Below are 17,767 nucleotides of genomic sequence, written 5' to 3'. Positions count from 1 at the left end.
CAGGGTGTGACGTCACACGGGGCGGAGTCGTGACGTTACGATACGATACTCCGGCCCAGTGGTCGCCACCGGGCTGTTTGTGAGCTGGCACCGCGGCGTGCAGCTCAAACAGGTGGGTGGCGAATACAAGATTGCGGGGGTCCCCAGTGGCGGGACCCCCACGGTGAGACATCTTATCACCTATCCTTTGGATAGGACATATGATGTCCCATGGCCGCAGTACCCCTTTAAATGTGATGGGTTCACTTTTAATTAATTAAAACATGAAAATGGATACACCATAAAATTATTGTATATGCATAAGATTCAAGGCAATAAGAAATATTCATTTATATACAGTTTACCTGCAAATTCTTCAGCTAGTGATCTGGAGTAGTTTAGGATCATGGCTAGCAGTTCTTCTGGGGAATAAGTCAGTTCCCTGGAAACATACAATCAAAAGCATGGCTAAGTAAATTGTGGAACATATATTTTTTGTTGCCTCAGTTGAATGATACACACCCCCTCCCCCCCCAAGAAGAAAAAAAAATGAAAAAAAAAAGAAAATAAAATAAAAAAACTGAACCATAAATGTATTGGTTTAGTAATACTTACTCTGAAAGCTTGAAGAGCACTGTGCCCCGATCTTCATCTTTAACAACATTGTAATCGGGGAATTGGTTTTTAAAAGCCTCAACCTGTGGGTTCTCTGCACGTTTTCCTAACAAGTCCTGGAAGAACCGAAAGGTCGCCTTGGGGTTTTTAGCTGCCTGTGGGAAAAAAATAAAATCACTAATAAGACAAAAATAATTTAGCTTAGATGAAAAAGCATAGAAAAGTGCATAATGACTACAGGTAACTTACCATCCCAACAGCACTATCCCCAAAGAGACGCTCATTCTCTTTTAAAGTTACAGCACAAGGTGTTTTTCTTCTCGACTCCCTGAAAAAAAAAAAAAATTAAATAAAATACACATTAGATGGCACTTCCTATGTTATTTGGGCAGACCTTGTTGAGTCATGAATTAAAGAGGCACTGTCATTGTTAAAAACTTTTCATATATTGCAGGACTTATTATAATATGACATTTCACAATATACACCTATTAAACATTTTTTACATTTTCACCTGAAATTTAAGCTCAAAATAGCCACCACTAGAGGTCGCCTGTCTTTTAGCCAGACAGACTAGTCTAGATTGTACAGCATACTGGATACCGGCCGTAAAGCATACCGGTATCCAGTATAGGAGATTTCTATTGAGTGTATGCAAAACTACAGATAAAGGATGTGTGGACATGCTGGGAGCTGTAGTTTTACAACAGCTGGAGGCAACACTGCTCTAACACAGTTATTTACAAACATTGCAGCTTCAGTTGTTACTTAACTACAAACTCCCAGCATGCTGAAATTGTCAAAGAATGACAAAGAAGTTGATCAGACATTCAGGAGTCTGTGAAAGATGAATGACACACATTGTGACCGCTATGCTGATTAGCATCCAGCTTTACTAGGAGAAGATAAAACAGATAGAACATGTATTCATAAAAATGCTGTACTTTTATCTAAAAAAAAAAATCCTTGCACTAATTTTATAAAGATCTATTCTTATATTTATACATTTTATCCTGTTATGAATTCACCATAATGTCTTCTGATTACTGCAGGCAAGCTCCAAGTATCTTCCTCTGACACATGACACAGCATAAAACCAGAGAGGAAAGGGTTACAGAGTAGAGAGTACTGATTGGCTGACTGCCCAGGCTTGCTCCTGTGAGGGAGACAGACTGACACGCCCCCTCCAGCCTGCACAATGAAAAAGTAACTCGCCAGCAGATAAATGCTTATATCTCTGGATATATAGGTTCAAGACACATACAAATTATATGGACATGATCAGGATTGGGTCCTGAGTAACATATCACTTTTTTCTTTTTGCACTATGACAGGTACGCTTTAAGCCAGCAAGGAATGCTGGCTGAATTCAGCTGTGAAGCCTGCAGTAGAGTTAATGCAGTTCTTGACTAGACTACAAGCTATGATCGAGTAATTCAATTAATTTTCCCAAACTGCAACCAAAATGAATAGTAGTATGTGCCTTCACTGCTCCTTTGAAATCAATAAGTGTTACAGAAGCTTACACACGAGGCTTTATTTTAGGCTATGTTCACATGGTGTAATGTCTGCACAAAAAAAAATTTCAGTGTGGACATTTCCCTGACAACGGAGCGCTAACAGAACATGCTGGCACTAGGATGGTTCAGAAATGCACCGTCTCATAGATGGCAATGCATTTCCCTGCCAAATCTGCAGAAAGAATAGACATGTCTATTCTTTCTGGCATGGAAATGCTGCCGTGTAAACAGTGCAGCAGAATTCCGCCGTGTAAACATGGCCTTTCATTTATTACCCATTTAACAAATAGTCCATCAAATGTCTGATTGGCAGGTGCTGGCAAACAGAATCTCTATCATTCAGTTGTGCCATCTACATAAAATACAATAAAAGGGGATGAAGGAGATCATCTTCATTGTGTAGGGATGGTGCCAGGTTACTACAACACAGGTCCGGTATACTTCATTAGGAGCTGGGCTGAAGTAAGCCAGCGCTAACATTATACAATGAATGAAGCCATTGCTTTCAACCCCTTTCGCTGTCTACACGCCAGGTCCCAGAAAACCCCTTAGGGTATATCCTGCATATATTTAATGCTGTAGACTTCAATGTACACTAAAATGACTGAAACCTCATATCTGCAGCATCAAATACCGTATTTATCGGCGTATAACACGCACTTTTAAAACTTAAAATTGAAGGCAAAACGGTTGCCTGCGTGTTATACGCTGATAAATCTTCTGGTCACTGATTTAAAGCGGCTGCTTGTTAAGTATTAGCAGCACGGCTGCGGCCACTTTAAATCAGTGACCAGCGGCGTCTCCTTCCCGCTCTGTAAAACTGTCACTTGTTTTCTCCCGCACTATCCACAGGTACTGGTGGATAGTGCGGGAGACGCTGCTTAAAATGAGCCCTACCTTGTCCAGATCTGCCCTACCTTTTAATCAGCATCTCCCGCACTATCCACTATCCACCTATCCACTCATCATTCCTCCTTTTCCCGGCAGTTTTTTTTTTTTTTCCTTACCTGGCTGCGCTTCGGCAGGTCAGGTCAGGCGGGGGGGGGGTCTTGCGGGCTGCGGTCAGTGAAGCAGATGAGTGACGTCCTCTCCTGGCTTCTCTGCGCGGCATCAGTGATGTCACTTTTCATTTCCTGTAGTCGCCGCCGAAAAGTGACATCCCTGATGCCGCGCAGAGGAGCCGGGAGAGGTCACTCATCTGCTTCACTGACCGCAGCCCACAAGACAGCCGAAGCGCAGCCAGGTAAGGAAAAAAAAAATATATGAAAAGCAGGGGAAAAGGGGAATGATGAGGGGAAGAATAGCATAGGACAGTGGTCTTCAACCTGTGGACCTCCAGAGTTGTAGTTTTGCAGACCACTGGCATAGAAGGAGCATGATGAGACAGGGGGAAATGATGGTGGGGGGAGGCACTAAATGCTTAATGTCTGTATGGCTAGTGGTGGTCTATGACAGGGGGAAATGATGAGACATTGTGGGTGGCGATGAGAGGGGTACATGTGGCACAGGGACTCAAAAGGGAAGGAATGATGTGACACTGGAGGGGATGGGATCAAACTGAGGTGCAGAAGAAAACGAAGTTGGGGGGGATGATGTGGCATTTGGTTTGTCATTTATTTTACATTTTATTTATTTTTTTTACTTAAATTTCCCTGCTAAAATGGGGGTGCATGTTATACGCCAGTGCGTGTTATACGCCGATAAATACGGTATATGCAGGATACTGTACCAGTAAATACATCCTTAGGTTTTTCCAGTCAGTATGCTGTTTTTTTTCTGACTAAGAAGACTTACTTGTTTAAAACAATTTCCATTGGAACCCCGGGTTTCACAATTGCAATTTTCATCCATTCAAATCCCATATCCACAGACATGACAGCCACAGACCCTGAGGAGGAGAAGCACATCATGTTGTAAAAAGTATGCAAGTACAAATACAGATATCTATACATACAATATTGGGGGAGATTTAGCAAAACCTGCCCAGAGGAAAAGTTGTCGAGTCGCCCATAGCAACCAGATCGTTTCATTTTTCACCGGGCTCTTTAAAAAAAAAAAAAAAAATAAAAATGAAAGAAGCGATCTGATTGGTTGCTATGGGAAACTCAAACTTTTCCTCTGTACAGGTTATGATAAATCTCCCCCATATATTTAGCAGTCAGGGTACGTTTAACTGCTCAGCAAAAGATTCTATACAGCATCTAGATTCACTAAACACGACAAGCCCCTTACTTTATTGCAGTCAACTGATCGCTGCAGGGACGGATTTACCCAGCGACTATGTGGTACTACCTATGGATGCTCCATGAAAACATATCACATTTATATGGTTTCTGCTAGGTATGGCCGATAATCATGATTTTGGGCATTTTCGGTATCGGCAATTACCTTGCCGATAAGCAGATAATGCCCCGCCCCCACCGCACCGCGTCCGCTCCCCCCCCCCCCCAGACCCGCCACACCGCGTTGCGTCGCACCCCCCACCGTGATGCTGGGCGGTATACCGGTATGGATTTTTGCCCATACCGCTATACCGGTCGGGCCCCTCCCCCACCCACCGAGTCAATAAAAAAATTAAACTTACCCGTAATGGGGGTGGTCCAGGCCATCCATCGTTCCTGTAGTGTCCGGGGGCATTCCGGGTGAAGAGTGAACCGGTCCGGGCTGTCCTTCTCCGGCGGTCATCTTCTCCACTCCGGGCAGGGTCTGGCCTAGTACAATGCATAGACGCCGCTACGCCGTGACGTCAGGTGCGTCGCTGTGCACGGGCGTGCACAGCGACGCACCTGACGTCACGGCGTAGCGGCGTCTATGCATTGTACTAGGCCAGACCCTGCCCGGAGTGGAGAAGATGACCGCCGGAGAAGGACAGCCCGGACCGGTTCACTCTTAAAGCACCCGCTTTAAATCAATGATCTGAAGCGGTGTCGCAGGGGGTTAAATAGCCGATAACTCATACCGGAATATCGGTTTAAGTTATCGGCCCTAAAAAAACGATATCGGTCGATCCCTAGTTTCTGCCACACAACTCTTCATGTATAGCGGTATAAAAGTTTATCAAAGAAAAGGCAAAGTAACCGGCACTGCTGTATAACGGCAATAGACATGCAACAGGTGAGGTGAATGAAGCAAGAATCCTCCCGGGGTACTACGTCCAGAACAGAACAACTTCAAAATCCACATGAAAAGAAATGTAGACTGCACTCACCAAGGAAACGCTTCAACTTCTTTATTGTACTTCAACCATAATGTCAAATCATGGAGACGGTGTCAGACAGGTAACATGGCGGAGACGCCGGGGAACCAGCGTGGAGGCAACAGCTGCATCGCACTTCTTCAGACCACTGAAGAAGTGCGATGCAGCTGTTACCTCCACGCTGGTTCCCCGGCGTCTCCGCCATGTTGCCTGTATGACACCGTCTCCATGATTTGACATTATGGTTGAAGTACAATAAAGAAGTTGAAGCGTTTCCCTGGTGAGTGCAGTCTACATTTCTTTTCATGTGGGTATAAAAGTTTAATCTACGTGCAGTTATCTATTTGGCACTACAAAGCAAACAGGAAACAATGGATACAAGATGCCAGGTACACAGACCCACCCTCCTATGTGGCCTAGTAAAATCTTGTTTAGACTTCACAGATCCTGCCACTTGTTATGGCATTTGTCTGTAATCAAAACTCTATATCAGTGGTCTTCAGCCTGCGGACCTCCAGATGTTGCAAAACTACAACTCCCAGCATGCCCGGACAGCCGTTGGCTGTCCGGGCATGCTGGGAGTTGTAGTTTTGCAACATGTGGAGGTCCGAAGGTTGAAGACCACTGCTATATATATCATACAGGCACAACTTAACATGACATCCCACTACATAAAAGTAAGGCTGGGTTCACACTACGTTTTTCAACTACGGTTCCCGCATACGTTTTCTATCAAAAACCGTATGGGAAAAAAATGGATGGAACAGTATGGGAAAAAGTAAACCGAATGCGTTTTTAAACAGTATACTGTTTTTATAAGTGCATACAGTTCCGTCAGTTTTTATAGAAAAAAAAACCCATACGTTTTTGAAAATTTGGTCCATTTTTAATGGGTCTTGGGTGGGGACTTTAGGATTAAAATGCGCATGTGCAAAGTAAAAACGTATACGTTTCTCCCGTATGGAACCGTATACATGTGCGTTTCCCATTGAGGTCCATGTTAAAAAAAAAAAAAAAAAACATATACGGTTGCAGTACGGTTTTTAAACCTGAGACAAAATTGTGGTCAACCACGGTTTTGACTCCGGTTTAAAAACCGTACTGCAACCGCATAGGGTTTTTTTTTTTTTTTACATGGACGTCAATGGGAAACGCACATGTATACGGTTCCATACGGGAAAACGTATACGTTTTTACTTTGCACATGCGCATTTGAATCCTAATGTCCCCACCCAAGACCCCTCCCATTAAAAATGGACCAAATTTTCTAAAACGTATGGTTTTTTTTTTTCTATAAAAACTGACGGAACTGTATGCACTTATAAAGACAGTATACTGTTTAAAAACGCATACGGTTTACTTTTTCCCCATACTGTTCCATCCGTTTTTTTCCCCCATATGCGGGAACCGTAGTTGAAAAACGTAGTGTGAACCCAGCCTTAGCCATATTGTGGTCCATAGAAGGCAAAGGCACAACAAAAAAACTAAAAAAGAAAGCTAATGAACCTGGAGAATTAATTCACCAATGTATCCTAAGTGATAAAGTGAAATAGGTGGGGGGGGGGGGGGGGCGCGGTAGCTCACTTTTCATGGTGTGGTTGCTGAACATATGGACTATTCTACCCAGGAACATAATGGATCATTGTAGAGCCATGAAGTAACCTGAAGTAGATCAGGTCTCCATTTGCAATGCAGAGTAGTGTGATCCATTGTTCCCTGTAAGTAGATATGGCATTCTGGGGAAAGGTCAAAAACAAAGCTGAAGAAAAGCTCCGACTCCCATCACTACTTAAGTCAATGCAGAATATTTTAGGGTTTAGTCGTACACAGCTTTTTTGACGTAGTTTTTCACTCTTGTTTCTAGTCAGTCAAAGCCAGGAGTGAATTTAAAAGCACAGAGAAAAAAAATAAAGGAAGGACTTCTAAATCTACCTGCTGGTCCACTTCTGGCTTTGGCCAGAACTAAAAATTAAATAGAAGTTTAAAAATAAAAAAATAAATACAAAAAATAAAATAAAAACAGCATGTTTTGAACTTCTAGGTCCTTAATCATGGTTAAGGACCTATAGATTCGAAACGCATTGGCGTTTTGCATAGTTTTAGCATTTCTATTTTGCTACACTTTTTAATATGACCTAATACATTTGAGATTTTAATCAAATTATTATTATTTTTTTTTTTTTGGGTGGAGCTGGATTGCCCAATTTTTTCTTTTCAAGTTTACCGACATTCACCAAGGAAATGGCTTGGCTTTGATCCCTGCTTTCTTCTACAAATGGATGCATCCAAGTAGTTTCAATACTAAATGGTGGCGAGCGGGTTTACATGTTTTTTCTAAAATTATATATCAAAACATGTTAGTTTGACAAGGTAAATGGCATAATAAACAGAAAAACCAAAAATGTATTTATTTTTTTTCTTCAATTTCACCTTAGGTTATGGAAAAATATAAAAAGGGGTAATTACAAAAGCACAATTGGTCCCGCAAAAAAAATAAAAAAATAAAAAACAAGCCCTCATATGGGTCTGCAGATGGAAAAATAAGAGTTATGGCAATTATAGGTTGAAGAGGAAAAAAAAACAAGAGTGCAAAAACGAAAATTGGCCAGGACAAGTAGATTGAGCTCCCAATTTAGTCCCTTGGACAATTTTATTTTTTTTTTTTTGGGCTATTAAGATCAATTTTGAACGCTGTTTCTAAAGGGTTAATATAATGATCGGTACCGCGCGCTATAAGTCCAGAGTCCCGGCTTTCGTTATTCGCCAGGACCGACCCGGTATGACACGGGGTCACGGCGTGACCCTGCGTTATATACCGGGACCAGGTGCAGGGCGTACAGGTACACCCTGTGTCCTTAAAGGGTCACTCATTAAAACTAATTTTTGCTATTGCACTCCTTATGGTAAATAAAAAATATTTCTCATATACTTTGTTTAAAAAAAAAATAAAATAAAAAAAATTAAGTTTTCTATGTTTTATTTGTGCTCAAAAAAAGCTCAAGAACACATTTTCCCCCCAACACATACACAGACTTTGGACCAAAGTGAACACAGGAAGTGCCGCCTGGAGTGCTGAGGGGGGTGTCCAGCCTCATCCAATCATAGCTCCTCTCACACATAACTGCCATATGCTGTTGGTTGGACACCCCCCCACCCCCATAGCACTCCAGGCGGCACTTCCTGTGTTCGGACTTTGGTCCAAAGTCTGTGTAGGAGTTGGGGGAAAATGTGCAAATAAAAAAAACATAGAAAACTTCATTTTTTTTAAACAAAGTATATTAGAATTATTTTTCTTTTACCATAAGGAGTGCAATAGCAAAAATGAGTCCCAGTCTAATATACTTTGCCAGCAATTTACTTTAACATAACTGACATAACTATTTGATTCAATAGACTAACATAGTAATCCGCTCAACTTCTTGGACCCAAAATGATCATTTGCTCACGAGTCCCAGCCTTCAGAATAGGACTAGTAAAGCCAAAAAGTCTATCAAAGCATGAGGGCAGGAAGCCCAACTGTATTGTTTCCATTACCATGAAAAGACTTTTACTGTGTAAACATTGACCGAAAAAGTTATACACTAACAAGGACATCCTGCCTGAATGTAAAACCAATAGAGGCAGGTAATCTGTGAGAACAGGACACCTGCTCCTACTGTAGCCAATGATCTTCCTGCACAGGGCCAGAATGCATCAGGTCAGCCTCCTCTAATTCTAGGCACACTGCCGTCTTAAAAAAAAAAAAAAAAAAAAAAAGACACACACACCATCTGCACATTAAAAAGGTCTCATTGATTACCAAAAAAGGTTAATAGATTTCAGGCATGAATAGAAAAGTCAACATATAAGCCATAAAATAACAGAGCAGAAGAATGAATCATTGCTACTTCTTTAAAAGCGATAAACATTTGTATCTTATGCCATTTTATTGTACGGGAAAGCTGGTTTGCATCACTTTATGGCAGTTCTGGAAGGGTTTCGCAACTACTCTGCTTTAGGGCTCATTTACACAGATGGATCTGCAGCTTATTTTTATGCTGCAAATCTGCCGACAATGGACCCTACAGAGCTGGCTCCTCTATGCCTGCTCATAGCGTTAATCCTCCGCTACAAGCAGACACACTGGGATGGGCGAGTTGCCGTGCGCATGTGCAGTATACTCTAGACATCAAGGCTGCTCTGGGCCTAGCTCAGGGAGCAGCCGCGGTGTGCGCGAGTATACTGCACATGCGCGCGGCAACTCACACATCGCAGTGTGTCGGCTCGTATCAGCGGATTGCCGCTATGAGCAGACACAGAGGAGGCAGCACTGTAGGGGCCATTGTCGGCAGATTAGCAGCGTAAAATATGCTGCAGACCTGTCCGTGTGAATGAGCCCAAAGGGTAAATTCACACAGCATATTTTTTATTGGTTAAAAAATAAAAATAATAAAAATTCATTAAAATGATGTGGCAGAAAACAATGTATACCTTCATATTTCTTCCATGTTATTGCTCTCCATTGCTGCAGTTTTGGATGCAGATCCCCTACCACCACACATAGTCATGTTGGCACCCCTGAAATTTCTCAAGAAAATTAAGTATTTCTCACAAAAAAGGATTGCAGTAACATGTTTTTCTATACATGTTTATTCCATTTGTGTGTATTGGAACTAAAACAAAAAAGGGAGAAGGAAAAAGAAGCAATAAATAAAAAATACAAGGGAAAAAAAAAAAAGACCAAACTTTAAAAATGGTCTGGACAAATTTATCGGCACCCTTTCAAAATTGTGGAAAAATAAAATAGTTTCAAGCATGTGATGCTCCTTTAAACTCACATGGGGCAAGTAACAGGTGTGGGCAATAAAAATAAAAATCACACCTGAAAGCAGATAAAAAGGAGAGAAGTTCACCTAGTCTTTGCATTGTGTGTCTGTGTGCGCCACACTAAGCATCAACAACAGAAAGAGGATAAGAAAACGGTCTGAGGACTTGAGAACCAAAATTGGGGAAAAATATCAACAATCTCAAGGTTACAAGTCCATCTTCAGAGATCTAGATTTGCCTTTGTCCACAGTGTGCATTATCTATAAGTTTGCAACCCATGGCACTGTAGCTAATCTCCCTGGGCATGAAATAAAGAGAAAAAATGATGAAAGTGTCAACGCAGGATAGTCCGGATAGTGAATAAGCAGCCCCAAACAAGTTCCAAAGATATTCAAGCTGTCCTGCAGGCTCAGGGAGTATCAGTGTCAGCGCAAACTATCCGTCGCATTTAAGTGAAATAAAACGCTATGACAGGAGACCCAGGAGGACCCCACTGCTGATAAAGAGACATAAAAAAGCAAGACTACATTTTGCCAAAATGAACCTGAGTAAGCCAGAATCCTTCTGGGAACACGTCTTGTGGACAGATGAGACCAAGATAGCAGCTTTTCATGAGGAGACCATATCATTCTACTGTTTAGCGAAAACTGAATGAGGCCTACAAACAAAAGAACAGTACCTACAGTGAAATATGGTGGAGGTTCAATGATGTTTTGGGGTTGTTTTGCTTCCTCTGGTACTCGGTGCCTGAATGTGTGCAAGGCATCATAAAATCTGAGGATTACCAACAGATTTTGGGTCGCACTGTAAAGCCCAGTGTGTCAGAAAGCTGGGTTTCCAGCAGGACAATGATCCCAAACATACACAAAAAGCCCCCAGAAATGGATAACAACAAAGGGCTGGAGAGTTCTGAAGTGGCAGCAACGAGTCCAGATGTAAATCCCATTGAACACCTGTGGAGAGATCTTAAAATTGCTGTTGGGAAAAGGCGCCTTCCAATAAGAGAGACCTGGAGCAGTTTGCAAAGGAAAAGTGGTCCAACATTCCGTCTGAGAGGTGTAAGAAGCTTATTGATGGTTATAGGAAGTGACTTATTTCAGTTATTTTTTCCAAAGGGTGCTCAACCAAATATTAAGTTAAGGGTGCCAATAATTTTGTCCAGACCATTTTCAGAGTTTGGTGTGACATTATGTCCAATTTGCTTTTTTTCCTCCCTTTTTTGGTTTAGTTCCAATACACACAAAGGGAATAAACATGTGTATAGCAAAACATGTGTTACTGCAATCCTTTTCTGTGAGAAATACTTCATTTTCTTGAGAAATGTCAGGGGTGCCAACATCTACGTTTGATTCTAATATGTAGCAGAAAGAATGCATGCTGCAGTTCAGGGTGAACCATGGAGAGTATTTCAATAAAAACCATAAAAGGCATATTCCCTTAGAACTGTAGGCAAGATGGAAATGAATGTTGAAAAACCACAAAGATGTATTTGCTCTTCCAATCTCACTGTGGATTTTTTAAAATAAAAATGGAGGATTTAAAATAGCCCTTCTGAAGATCAGATAAGTGCAGGTTTCAACAGACAATCTCCTGGTCAGCAGGATGCAATCTGATGCTCAAGGTGATAAGTACAGTCACTGCCGTTTCTGCAACAGCTGAATACAGAATCAACAGAGCTCAACGGCCCACACCCCGGAATCTACAGAGAAACCTACAATAAATGTAATCGGGAAGGCAGAAGATACAGAGGACATGCCCTGAGCATGGGTTCCTGAGCAGAATTGTCTAGGAAGGTGTAAGGCTGGGTTCACACCATGTTTTTGCAATACAGTTCCCTTATCAGGTTTTTAAACGGATTCCTCAAAACCGGACTAAACTATCAAGATGTGTGTACCAATTTTAACCCATATAAGGTTAAAAACTGTATATGGTTTAAAAAAAAATGATGTCCAGTTGCATCAGTTTAAGAAAAAAAAAACGTATACGTTTTTAACTTTTCACTGCATTATGAATAAAGTTTCACTTGTTTGATTGAAATTCCAAGAAAAAAAAAAACTGTGCAGTCAAAAACCGGATGGTGAAAACCAGATGGAATCGTATGCACACATACAGTTCTGTACGGTTCCCATTGACTCCCATGTTAGAAAAAAAATTTAATAAAGTACACAGTTTAATACGGTTTTTCACCCGGACCGAAAAGTGTGGTAGGCTACAGTTTTGGGTACGGGAAAAAAAATAAAAATAAATTTGACTAAACTGTACAGGATGCAAAACGGACACAACCTGATGCATCTTTTGGCATACGGTTTTCAACGGAGAGTCAATACATACGGTTTTCAATACGGTTCTATACAGTTTTCACATTGAAAACGTATACGGGAATTGTATTGCAATAACTTGGTGTGAATGCACCCTAAGTAATGATAAATCGGGGAAGGTGTGAACATGCCTGCAATGCTAAAAACACAGCCAAGAAACATACTCTAATTAGGGTGCATTTACATAACATTTTTGGACCGGCGCCAAATCTCATTCATTTAAATGCATCAACCGGAGTCAGATAGTGACAACTTTTTGCCTCGTATCTGGTTTTGTGGCCGGAATGAAAACCCATGATGTAAATGCACCCTAAGGGTGCGTTCACACGGAGTAAATGAAAAGTAATTCATGGTGAAAAAAAAATTTTTATTTTCACGCGGAATTGCGTGTGGACATGGGGGAGAAAGAAGTGAAGGGTTTTTCAGCCAATTCCGCGCAAATTGCCCGCGAAAACGATGTTGGGCGGAATTTTTTTTTCTACCATTGATTTCAATTGATTTCTGCTAGCGGATTCCGCTTGAAGAATGAACATGTTCTTTCTTCAAGCGCAACGGAATTCAGCGTCGGAATTCCACTAGCAGAATTTCCGCAGTGTGAACAGGACAGCGGAAATAACATTAAAGTCAATGGGCAGAGGAGATGTGCATTAGTTTGTAGCGGAGAATTCAAGAGGAATTACTCGAGTAAATTGCTCTTGAATTACTCAGTGTGAACGCACCCCAAGTCTGGGACAATGTTTTCTTACACAAATACAAATTTATAGCACATGCATATCTGTACAAGTAGAAATCCAGTATAGGGTCAAGGAAATGGAAAATATAAATAACTGTACAAAAAAAATTATATATTATATATAAAAATTCTACAAACAACTGAGCAAAACAAAACGTAAACATACATAACAAAAAGATGTTACCCGTCTCATAAGGAACATTTATTTACAGTGTACCCCTAGTGCAGGCCCCGAGGGTGTGGGGCGTAACATAGCGATTGCTTCTTTGGTGTTTCTAGTCTTTGTGCCATGCAGGCCTTGCAATGACATAGCACATTGACCCCAAATTATTAATCTGCCTGAACCCAAAATGGTCTGGCTTTGCCCATAAAATTGAGACTCAAGTTAGAGAGAGCAATCTGCACATTTGGATAATAATACATCTACTTTAACGCTTTAAAAAAAAAACACAGCCACATTTCATTTTTGAGTGAGTTTTTATTTCTCCTCCCCCTATATTCCCTGGGTCCATTGTAATGACAGCAGTTGAATAAAGACTAAAAAAAATTCTGTTTTTTTTTTTAAATTATTATTTTTTGAATATTTTTTTCCCCCTCCATTCAACTCATCCAAAACAGGCACCAGACAGACCCTATTCAAAATCAACTGGACCCACTGTTGCCTGTCTGGCTGTTTTTCTCTGTAACAAACGGAGCTCCGATGCAGTCTTACTTCCCCAATCTTCCAGTTATTGGTATGGAGTGAAGAAAGAAAAGCCACAATGCCCATGTCAAACCATAGCTGTCAGAGCAACAAAAACTATACAAAGTTGATTAATCCCTGTGCGCGTACTGCGGGGGTCGGCCACACCCCCTCAATGTAAGTCTATGGGAGGTGGGCGCCCCCTCACATAGACTTACATTGAGGGGGCGTGGACTGACATGAGGAGGGAGTGGCCAGCCCCCGCAGCACGCGCACAGCGTTCGGAACTGAATGTTCCAAACACGGCCGGAAGGCTGGCCAATGGAGTACCCCTTTAACCCCTTAAGGACTCAGGGTTTTTCCATTTTCATTTTTTCCTCATCACCTTCTAAAAATCAAAATGCTTTCAATTCTGCACATAAAATTCCATATTATGGCTTATTTCTTGCGCCACCAATTCTACTTTGCAGTGACAGTCATTTCACCCAAAAATCCACAGTGAAACGGAAAAAAAAATTCATTGTGTGACAAAAATGAAGAAAAATTGTCATTTTGTAACTTTTGGGGGCTTCCGTTTCTACGCAGTTCATTTTTCTGTAAAAACACCTTATCTTTATTCTGTAGGTCCATATGATTAAAATGATCCCCTACTTCTATAGGTTTGATTTTGTCGCACTTCGGGGGAAAAATAAATAAATAAATAAATCACAACTACATGCGGGAAAACGTATGTTAAAAATTCTCATCTTCTAACCCCTATAACTTTATTTTTATGTGTACGGGCCGGTATCAGGGCTCATTTTTTGCACCGTGTATTGATTGGACTTTTTAGTCACTTTTTATTCATTTTTTCATGATATAAAAAGGGACCAAAAATACACTATTTTGGACTTTGGATTTTTTTTGTGCGCACGCCATTGACCGTGCGATTTAATTAACGATATTTTTATAGTTGGGTCATTTCCACAAGCGGCGATACCACATCAGGTTTTTTTTTTTATGGGAAAAGGGGGGGTGATTCAAACTTATTAGGGAAGGGGTTAAATGACCTTTGTTAACTTTTTTTTTCAGTGTTATAGCTCCCATAGGGACCTATAACACTGCACACACTGATCTCCTATGCTGATCCCTGCAAAGCCATAGATTTGCACGGATCAGCGAGATAGGTGCTTGATTGCTCAAACCTGTAGCTTAGGCTTAGAGCAATCAATCGACGATCGGACGCCGCAGAGACAGGTAAGGAGACCTCCGCATGCGTCCCAGCTGATCGGAACATCACGATTTTATCGCGATGTCCCGATCAGCCCGACTGAGCTGCCGGGAAGCGTTTACTTTCGCTTTCAGACGCGGCGGTCAACTTTGATCGCCGTGTCTGAAGGGTTAACAGCACGTGGCACAACGATTGATGCCGCGTGCTGTTAGCCCAGGGTCCCGGCTCTGATTAGCAGCCGGGACCGACCCGGTGTGATGCGGGGTCACGACGTGACCCCGTTTTAAACACCGGGACCGGGCATACAGGTACACCCTACGTCCTTAAGGACTTAGTCCATTTTGGCCTTGAAGATACAGATCATTTTCATTTTTGAATTTTCATTTTCATCTTTTGGCATACGGTTTTCAATGGAGAGTCAATACATACGTTTTCAATATGATTCCATACGGTTTTCACATACAAAACGTATACGGGAACTGTACTGTAAAAACATGGTGTGAATGCACCCTAAGGCTAGGTTCAGACTACGGAATTTCCGACAGAAATTCAGTTGTAAAATTTCAGTCAGAAATTCCGCTAAATTGTATAGTGTAATGAATGGGTTTCCGTTCACAAATTCACACTTCGGAATTTGTGAAGCGGAAAATCCGCTTTGAAAATCCGCTTAGAAATTTCCGCCTGAAGAAAGACGTTGCTCTTTCTTCAGGCGGAAATCCGCACGGAACACATTGCAGTCTATTGGAGACTGCAGTGTCTGCGCGGTCCTAGCGCCGACTGATTCAGCCGGCGCTGGCCGCACTCGGAATCTCTGGGCGGAAATTTTCTGCCTGGAGATTTCGTAGTCTGAACCTAGCCTAACTCTTATTTTTCCATCTTCAGACCCATATTAAGGCTTTCTTTTTTTGCACGACCAATTGTACTTTAAAATGACATCTTTCATTTTACCATAAGCGTTTTGGCGCAACCAACAAAATATTTGTGTCAGGAAATTGAAAAGAAAATCCGCAATTTTACAACTTTTAGGGAATTTGGTTTTTACGTAGGTCACTATATTGTAAAAATGATTAACGTGGTAAGAATGATATATAAATTGGCTAAGTCTTTTTGTTAAAATAAATAAATAAATAAATAAATAAAAAAAGGTATACATAAAAAATGTATATATCTATAACTTTGTTATGTTTCCATGTACGGGAGTGTATGAGAGCTTATTTATGCTCCGTGATCTCTAGTTTTTCACGGTACCATTTTTGTTTTGATGGGATTAATTGCTTTTTACACAATTTTCTGATCCATGATGATCCAAATTTTTTTTTTTTTTTTTTTACATTTGTATTTGAAATTGTATTGTAATCTGTATTTATTTAGGCTTATTGTGCAGAAAGCATAGTTTATAGAAATTCTAGTAAACATGCTGCAGGGCCCAGATGAGTAGTCACGAAGGGTGGTCCCAGCCGCTGCTCTTCGCCCCCGTCTCTGAGCGACGTGTCTCTCAGTCTGCAGGACAGAGCAGCCATCAGGACCTGCCCCCATGACTTCTTACCTGGGTCCTGGTGGAATTTTTAAACTATGATTTCTTTGAAACCCCCGGGCGTTGCAAAGTAAATCATTGTGTGCCAGGATGTCACTGCCTGCACCAGTTTTATGCTGCCGGAAGTTTGGGCAGCAATAAACTGGAGACAGGTTTTCTTTTATGTACAGAGCTGTGCCAAGGTTCTTTTCTGGGATAAAGAAATGGAGATTTTCTGAATAAAAGGAATAAACAAAAATGCAGTGTGAAGTAGTTTTATACATTTCAATGCTGGATGTTGGTCTCACCATTTTAAGAGGAAGAAAATAAAACCAAATTTACAGCCAGAAACAATCAACTACTGTAACAAGATGGAGGCCAGCCACAACAAAACTAAAACCTTTTCCCTGTGGCGCCCCTAGAGACAGAAATGATATTGCTCTTATTTAAAGACTTCCTGACAGATCCCATGAGTTCCTGACAATGTACATTTTTATGCCTCCATCACCTATATTTATTATAAAAATACCTCATTTCATTAGCTCACAATATTAGAAATCCTCTCAGAGGAAGGGGGCGTGTCCCTCTTAGTGGTGGTGGGAGGTGATTGGTGTGTCTGCTCATGCAGCCTTGTGTATGAGTCATCCCTTGTCCATGACTCATAGACATGATGCTGCTGCAGGACTGGTTAGTGTCCAATTAGGTAGGGGGATCCCTAGTGGTGGGATGTTTAGGAGCTATTTTCTATATTAAAGAGGTACTCTGGGGCTAAGACATCTTATCCCCTATCCAAAGAATAGGGGATAAGATGCCTGATCGTGGGGGTCCCGCCGTTTGGGACCCCCGTGATCTTCCATGCTGCACCCCGTTAGAATCAGTCCCCGGAGCGATCACGGGGACGTAGCATAGTGACGTCACGGCTCCGCCCCGTGTGACGTCACGCTCCGCCCCCTCAATGCAAGCCTATGGGAGGGGGCATGACAGCTGTCACGCCCCTCCAATAGACTTGCATTGAGGGGGCGGAGCGTGATGTCACTATGCTCCATCCTCGTGGTCGAGATGGACTCAGCCTGAGGACCTCCAGCGGTATCGGAAGCCGCTAAAGGTGGGTGTTGCATGGTAGATCCTGGGGGTCCCCAGCAGCAAGGCCCTGGCGATCTGACATCTTATCCCCTATCCTTTGGATAGGGAATAA

At 41.7% G+C, this 17,767-nt stretch overlaps 1 protein-coding gene across 4 annotated transcripts in view; it reads right to left on the bottom strand.

Annotated features, from left to right (window-relative positions):
* The window catches only part of HYOU1 (hypoxia up-regulated 1), a 65,382-nt gene that overhangs the window by 41,863 nt on the left and 5,752 nt on the right, over positions 1–17,767 (bottom strand). For all 4 annotated transcript variants that reach the window (XM_056542364.1, XM_056542366.1, XM_056542363.1 and 1 more), the window contains exons 3-6: positions 3,909–4,002; positions 844–922; positions 595–749; positions 345–421 (exon numbers count right to left, since the gene is read on the bottom strand). In XM_056542364.1, the coding sequence (XP_056398339.1) occupies positions 345–421; positions 595–749; positions 844–922; positions 3,909–4,002 (405 nt within the window). The remainder of the gene's footprint in view (positions 1–344; positions 422–594; positions 750–843; positions 923–3,908; positions 4,003–17,767) is intronic.

The sequence above is a fragment of the Hyla sarda genome, chromosome 10, assembly GCF_029499605.1.
Source record: "Hyla sarda isolate aHylSar1 chromosome 10, aHylSar1.hap1, whole genome shotgun sequence".
In the NCBI taxonomy this organism is placed as follows: domain Eukaryota; kingdom Metazoa; phylum Chordata; class Amphibia; order Anura; family Hylidae; genus Hyla; species Hyla sarda.
Note: the sequence above shows the minus strand (reverse complement) of the source record. Positions and strands in the feature narration are given on the sequence as shown.